Raw genomic sequence first — 8,223 nt, 5'->3', positions numbered from 1 at the left:
CAACCAAAATTTTTACCTACGTGGGTAACGCGCCACAAATACACGGGTCACGCGCGAGTGTTCGAAATTCACGTCGGCCCGTCGGCCGCCGCCGACAGTTTCGATGCCGGGCCTACAGCTTCTTGATACAAACAGAGTCCCGCTGAATACTCTACAGCTATTTGAATCACTTGAATAACTCGATAACACTGAGGCAAACTTACCTGTAGAAATCTGTTCATCGATAGTCATGCTTCCCAAAGCCAGGTACTGTATTTAAACTAATCCGTGATAAACCGATACATACATATGGCTAAACACATACCCACTGCATATTAATTCTTGACTGCCAGGTGCGCAATAAACAGTGCGTCGGATGTTCGGCACAGCACAGAGTTCGCTGAAATCCAGTTAGGCAGCGGTTGGGCATAGTCCAAAAAATCCGATAAGAAAAGTCGGGTGGAGCTTAACTTTTGGCCAGTGGTAGTGACCTCTTAACACATTGAAGGGTTGGCCCAGGGTTTATTTACGTGCACGGGTGCGTGCAGCCATGCTCCACTAGCTGTTACGCTGTGCGCTTAGGTTGCTGGAGTAATTCTCACATCCCGCGCAAATTATCAGTTTTGGATGTAACAATAAAGTGATCACTGGTAGTTACAACAACGATCAGTACTTACCTGTTTAAACATAATATTAAGAAGATTTCATATGTAATCATAACTCATGTCTGATTATACAGTAATAATAATAATTGTCTCAAGTTTTACACACATAAGTCACTGCTAGCTGCACAAGCAGTCCCCGTGTGGTACGTATACCAGGCTGTGCGAATAATTGTCTATTCTACCCTGAGCGAATACCTTGGAGCTAGTCGTGTGGTATTACTTTACTAAGTCATGCAAACAGCAGTACAGCCTCGTCGCACCACTCAGGTTTAACTGTGTCATATTGTTTTAACGCTTGGACAAAACTATATACATTTTATACAAGGGTGTAGCTAAATAAAAGCCTTTCCCTACGTAAGAGCTTGTATGTCTACAAATACATTTACTTTGGACACACTCAACACAGAACGGAATTCCCCAGTGCCCATCCAAATTTTACAGTAGGTAAATTTTACATAATTCTTTCCTTTTCCACCAAAAGTGTTGCTAGTTCTAAAGCTATTGGAGTTCTCTGAAATGGCTCTAGATTGCATCTCAGAGCTTATAATTTTCAAAAAAATTTCTGGGGGCATGGCCCCCAGACCCTCATAGAAGTCCCGATGTGTACCAGACTACCAGTCTGTCTCTCTGCTGTCAAAGTGGAGAGTCCGTAGTTCAAGGAGCGTACATATAACACCGATGTGGCGTTTCCTTAATTGTGAGACCCCCGGCCAAAAAAAGCATAAACAGTCATCCGACGACGAGGAAGGAAAAAACAGAGGGATTATGATTATGGACATTGATAATGATTAATAAACACAAGGTAGAACATGATATTGCTGTTTTATTACTGTCTAATTGCTCCAAAATTGGCGGCCTACAGCTTTGTGGCGCGCCTGCAGCTTTTTAGGAGCTATAGGCCCTGCAGGCCTACAGCTTTTCTGCTCAGTGGCAAACACTGGTCACGCGACAAAAATACACGGGTCACGTGCCAAAAAACACACAGGTCACGCAACAAAAATACACGGGTAACGCCCAGCCAAAATACATGGGTCACCGCCAAAAACACATGGGTCACGCGCCAAAAAACACATGGGTCACGCAACAAAAATACACGGGTCACGTGCCAAAACACACAGGTCACGCAACAAAAATACACGGGTAACGCGCCAAAAATACATGGGTCACCCGCCAAAAACACATGGGTCACGCCGCCAAAAAACACATGGGTCACGGCGCCAAAAACACATGGGTCACGCAACAAAAATCACGGGTCACGCGTAAAAAAACCTAACCCTAAAATATTGATCTAAAGCCGAGTACATTTCTTAAAATTGCACTCCCAAATATTTTTTCTTGCACTCCCACAATACTCTTTCCTGCTAATACCCTGTTACGTGTCTCGATAAAAAAAAACTTGATAAAAGACAAGAAGCTGATTCACGCTGTCGAAAACTCGTTGCACGATTTCCACGGTACAGTCACTTGCATCACGCCTGACGCGAGATTGAGATTGCGCGGAGCTAGTTCGGACGATCCAACGTGCTTACGAGGGTTCCAAGTGGTTGAGTGCTTCCTAAGTACCTTCACAAGTTCGCCTCATTCGCGAGTCTCCTCGGCTCAGTCTTGTCTCCTGAAACATTTCATGCATCAGAAAATGAACGTTACGTGCATTCTCACCCCGCCGTTAGCGACTCAAGAAGCGTTCACGCTTCAAAGTAACTGTCTGTCTAATCTCTATCCTTTTATCTTCACTCTCCAGCTCTTCCCTAACCAAGCTTTCTGATCGGCCCACCAAATGCCACACACCTGCGCCCCCCACCCCACACCTGCCTCTGCCACCGCCTTGCAACTCTCGTGCCTCCCACCCCTACCTACCCCCTGCCACCCCCACCCCTTCACTGCCTTTCATGCCCCCCCGCTCTCGTGCACGCATACGCCACCCCATTCCACGTCCCTGCCGTCGCCCCCCCGCCGCCCAAGCTCCCTCTTCCTCCCCTTCCCCCCCGCCGCTCACCTTCTGCCGGGCAGGCCGGCTTCTTACGGTTCAGCACGTATGTGAGACATCGGCAACGCACACGTTGAGTGTCGGTCCCAGTGAACGAACGCCACGCTGCGGCGGACGCACGCAGCGACAGGATGAAGCCTCGGTTGCAAAGGGCCGCACGACCCATCGCGCATGCGGCTCCGTGCCCGGTGCGCCGTAGCGGCGAGTGCACGTCCTGCAGGGCGAGCACAACACACCCGTCCGTCCAACATCTGCTCGTCATCATCATCATCACGGTATCGTCATCACTATCAAACACTATTATGCACTATCATCATGAATCATGACTGATGATCATTTTCATCTTCTTCGTACGTTGTCGATTTCCTATATTATACATTTGCTAGCGGTAACCACCGATCATCATCGCTATTTATCATTTATAGGGCGAGGATATACTGTCGTCATCGTTCGTCATCACTGTCACCGTCACCTACGTCTGTGGTCGGAATACGTAACCAGAGTGTAGATCATGGCGTGGATGCAGTGTAACGATAGAGAGTGAGGGGGTGATCCGAATGGACCGCAGGTGAGGAAAATTGGGTGAACGACTCGCCCCACTTTCCCACGATGTCACTTCTCCGCGTGTTTAAACTAATCGCGAACAGCGTCTGTGGGCCGGTTGACGTCAGGCCGAAGATCCGTGGACGAAAAACACCAGAGAGAATTACTAGCTTGAAATTTAGAGACGTGCTGACACAAACGAGTAAGGCGCAATGGAGAGCTCTGTTTCCGATACTTTGGCGGCGGCGTGCTTTTACTTAGACACAGTACGGATGGCGAGAGGAGCTGGCTTACAAAGCATTGGTTATAAAGCAGTGAGCAAACTCGCCTTAGTTAGCTTAAGATAGTCAAGGAAACTTTCGAGAAAAAGCGTCACGAGCGATTCGGCATATTACAAATTAGACTCAAGGTGATCAGTAGCATGCCTGAATGCCAGACGGGCAATACTTGCAGTGAGTCGACTGATATTTGTTCATAGGAAGCATAGAGTGTGATAGTTCTGCGAAGGTTCTCTCAGTGTGTGTGCGCGTGTTCCCATCCATGAGGAGAGGAGGTTTAGACACTTCTTGTAACAGCACATAGCTATGGTTCTGCCCGCAGCTCTGCGTGAAGCCCATATCTTTACATAGTCTGAATGAAGTCACCAATAGCCTTCCGTACGTTATATAAAAGCTACTGCACGAACATTCGAAAGCAAAGCTGCGAGCATTGATAGCATGTTCAATACATGTTGTCTCGACAAGTCATGCACATCACTGACTACTGTGCGACCTAATAACCACCCTCGACCACGGGCTGGAGTGAATACAATCGGGTCAGAATTCAGTTCGCTGCACATCACTCGGACCCTCGGCGAGCGGCGGTGTGTTTGGACGGCAGCGCCCGCCAATAAGCGACTAACTCCCAATGACTCTGCTATGCAGTGTAAACGGTGGCAAGAGGTACCGAGTAAAATTCTTGAGCCGTACATGCTATAGAGCCAGTCGTGCATTAAGAACATAATAAAAATATCCTCTTATTTGCCCTCATCGAGCGCTAACCGATACACCCGCAAACCCCGCGCTATAAATACAAGGGGCATTATGGAGGCACAACACGCGGCGTTTATCGTCCTCTCATATAGATGTCTTATATGAGATTATGTTGTGCGATCTTTCTTTTTCTTCTTCTGACTAGCTTAACGATTATATAATCTGTATGCCAATACATTATCAGTTTGTTACGTGGAATGATTGCTTAGCAATGCAAGAGATGAATTCAACAAATTTGCGAATAACTTGTGTCGAGGTAATGCTCTCGTAAATACACTAGCACACTGAGGTTGACGCCATCGAGGTAGGGAGGTGAGGGAGGTTTATGTTCCTCAGGACAACCAATGGATGCTATTTCGGTAAAAAGACCCCTTCGCAAAAAAAATAAAGTGGAGACGGGCCTACTATATCTAGCCCGAAAACTTTATTTCAGCCGCCTTCACATGGAGAGCAGGATATAGCACAGACGCACGCGCACACCGGACGTGCAGCAGGGACGGTCGGGGGCGAGACAAGATTTTTTTTTAAATTGTGGCCCGAGCGCGCACACGTGGATTGGATAGGCTCATGGGGGAGAGAGAGAGATGAGAGATGCGTGCCGACTGAATACAGTGATCTTTCGCATTTCTCGTGCTTTTTCTACGAGGGCTCGAGTTCGATGTTGTGAGGACTCATGCGAGCGCGGAAAGATGCTCGTTCCAACTTGCCTGCAGCGGGACCGGCTATGCATGTGCCGTAGCGTGGTCTGCCGAGGCGATCTTGTGAAGTGACTGAGATATCGTGACGTTCTCAGCAGTTCAGGAATAAAGTAGCCAGTAGGGAATGGTCGTGTACGGAGCCGCGCGTCGCCCGCATTGATTACTGAACGACCAACATTCTCCTAGATCTACCTTGTGGGACCGACTCGTCATGTCCGGGCTCGTTTCACGTTCCCCGCCGCCTCGGCTTCAGTGGTGTTCGGACAGTGTCTTCATCTAGTCTCTATTTCCCCGTACTTGCGGTGACTGAAACCAGTTGAAGTGGTCAGATGCGCCAGGACTCACGCACAGTGCATACGGGACTAGGCACTCGAGAATCGCCTGTCTGGTGCGTAGTTCTTCGTCGCCTCGCCAACGACTTAAATTCTTACGGCTGACTGAAACCAGGGCGACAGCGCAGATGTGAGCCGACTAAAACACTTCTGTTACTGTATGGCACCCACAACCGTGAATAGCCAGCAATCGTGACATATGTAATGCAGCTCTGGAGAAGCCAGCATTCTTTCGCGTTCCCCACCACTCTCTTATCGCAGTTATATAATTTGGCGACTTCCGATCCTGCGGCCGATTGCGGCACATTGTCGAGAGACAACGGCAAATCCCTCGAGAATGAATCACCCGCGTGACCCGTGTATTTTTGGCGCGTGACCCGTGTATTTTTGGCGCGTACCCCGTGTGTTTTTTGCGCGTGACACGTGTGTTTTTGTCATGCAGGTCGGATGCACTCGCACGCTCGACCAGGCGAAGGCGCTGCTCAAGTTTGTCGAAGCCATATCGGAGAAGACGCTCAGAAGCACGGTCGTGATGACCGCCGCCAGGGGGCGTGGCAAGTCGGCGGCGTTGGGCCTCGCCATGGCGTCTGCCGTCGCGTTCGGGTAACGACGAGCGACGTTTCTCGGCGGTAACCGTCGGTCACGCGGCAACGACTGCAGACGGATGCGCCGACATGCGTATAGTTTGGAATAGAGTAACCGTGGCAACATGAAATGGCAGAAGCTATGTAAACTCCGGTGTGGATATATATTGTTTCGTCTCTGTCGTCTGTCTGTTATAGGTAGCAGCGTGTGGTGTTGCGCGTGTGTTTCTCATCGGTTCTCATCAGTTAATCATTGACTGTTTCTCTAGGTATTCGAACATCTTTGTGACGTCGCCAAGCCCCGAAAATCTGAAGACGTTATTCGAGTTTGTTTTCAAGGGCTTTGATGCCCTAGAGTACCAGGTAAGAAGAACTCTGCCCTCAACAGTTGTTCTAATCTGGATAATCTATTGCTGTCGTGTTTTTAATCATATTCATGACCTTCGTTTTATAATATTTAATCGGTATTACTATATTATTATAACATTGTTATGATATTGTGCATTTTATGTAGTATTACATCAGGATGCGAAATTAACGGGAGTCCGGAGTCAAATACTCCCTGATTTACTGTATTTCATGTAGTATTACATCATTGATGTTGTAAGGGTATCTGCCTGGAACAATTGTATTTTTCACAGTTTCTAATTCTAAATCGCAGAACTGTGTTTTCCTAGGAACATTTGGACTACGACGTCGTACAGTCGACGAATCCGGAGTTTAACAAGGCCATTGTTCGCGTGAACATTTACCGGGAGCACAGACAAACAATACAGGTGTGTAGTGCCAACACAAATCTCAGGGGTAGAAATTAACTTGTGAACAAGAGAGTCCAACAAACCCTGTCCTCAAAGAGAGTGAATCTGCAGCAAAATGAGGGAGTCCACAGTCTGAAGTTTAAAACTAATTTTAACAATAACGCATGTGCTTATTTTGAAGATTCATGCGGTTGCACGTCTGCCAAATTTTCTTTGGACATTTGTTGAAAAAATATGGTAATTCTGTGATGCCGTGCTCTGGAACGAACTAGTTAGTATAGCAGAATTTTCAGGGAGTCACACGGACTCCTGCATATGTCAAATCAGGGAGTCCGCTCTGGAACGAACTAGTTAGTATAGCAGAATTTTCAGGGAGTCACACGGACTCCTGCATATGTCAAATCGGACTGTAATCATATGTCGAGTCTGACAGTAAATCAGGGAGTATTTGACTCCGGACTCGCGTTAATTTCACAGCCTGAATCTGCATACATGCACAATCATGTAGTGACATACAAAGTTAATATTGCTTCCCATAAAAGTATTATGACGATAATCTTAATTTGATTTTTATGAAAGATCTTGATTTGAAAAGTCATTAATTGAAATGCCGACGAATCGTTGATAGTTTACCTGCGTTAAGTCCTGTCGTTAACGTTAACGAACGATAATTGCGGGATTCCATTTTCAGTACATACATCCTGCGGATGCTCACCGACTGGGACAGGCGGAGCTGGTGTGTATAGATGAGGCTGCTGCTATCCCCCTGCCCATGGTCAAGGCACTGCTCGGACCTTACCTTGTCTTCATGTCCTCAACCATCAACGGGTAGATATCCTATGTGCATACACACATACATATATATATATATATATCAGTGATGAGTACAAGCAAGCTTTTTTTTTCTTAAAATAACGTTTTTTTTTATTTAATGTTTTCTGATAGTATGGACAACGTGATATTTATATCTATATGTGTAACACGCCTCTCCCTATCTTTCTCTCCTTCTCTTTCTCTCTTTCTCTTTCTCCCCCTCTCTTTCTCTCCCTCTCTTTCTCTCCCTCTCTTTCTCTCCCTCTCTTTCTCTCCCTCTCGTTCTCTCCCTCTCTCCTCCTTCTCCCCCTTTCTCCCTTTCACACTCTCCCCCTCCCTCTCTCTCTCTCTCTCTCTCTCTCTCTCTCTCTCACTCTCTCACTCTCCTCCCTTCCTCTCTCTCTCGCTCTCTCTGTCTCTCTCACTCTCTCCCTTCATACAGGTACGAGGGGACTGGTCGCTCGCTGTCTCTCAAGCTCGTTCAGCAGCTGAGGGAGCAGACGGCAGTTCTCAGCTCCGTGAGCGCCGCGGCCGCGAAGACGCAGACGATCGAGAGCACCGTTTCCATGACGACGGGTAAGGAGACGTCGTACCGGAATCGGGTTTCTCTGCAGTTTAATGCTGTGAGGGGTTGTGGTGCGTTTTCGTAGGTTGTTGTTTGCTTTGGAGGGACCGTGGTAGATGTTGGATGTTGTTGTACGATGTTGCATGTTATTGGTAAATGTTGTGTTGTCGTGCGATGATGCAGGTTGTTGTACGATGTTGCATAATGTTGGTAAATGTTGCAGGTTGTTGTGCAATGTTGCGGTTCGTTGTACGATGTTGCATAATGT

The 8,223-nt window shown here is 47.4% G+C and overlaps 1 protein-coding gene across 1 annotated transcript in view; it reads left to right on the top strand.

The window, feature by feature from the left end:
• The window catches only part of LOC106814460 (N-acetyltransferase 10-like), a 25,976-nt gene that overhangs the window by 3,171 nt on the left and 14,582 nt on the right, over positions 1–8,223 (top strand). The window contains exons 7-11 of the mRNA XM_014818775.1: positions 5,678–5,838; positions 6,089–6,182; positions 6,497–6,595; positions 7,269–7,405; positions 7,833–8,013. Of these exons, the coding sequence (XP_014674261.1) occupies positions 5,678–5,838; positions 6,089–6,182; positions 6,497–6,595; positions 7,269–7,405; positions 7,833–8,013 (672 nt within the window). The remainder of the gene's footprint in view (positions 1–5,677; positions 5,839–6,088; positions 6,183–6,496; positions 6,596–7,268; positions 7,406–7,832; positions 8,014–8,223) is intronic.

This window comes from Priapulus caudatus, unplaced genomic scaffold (assembly GCF_000485595.1).
Source record: "Priapulus caudatus unplaced genomic scaffold, Priapulus_caudatus-5.0.1 Scaffold928, whole genome shotgun sequence".
Lineage (NCBI taxonomy): Eukaryota > Metazoa > Priapulida > Priapulimorpha > Priapulimorphida > Priapulidae > Priapulus > Priapulus caudatus.
This window is presented reverse-complemented; position numbering and strand designations above follow the sequence as displayed.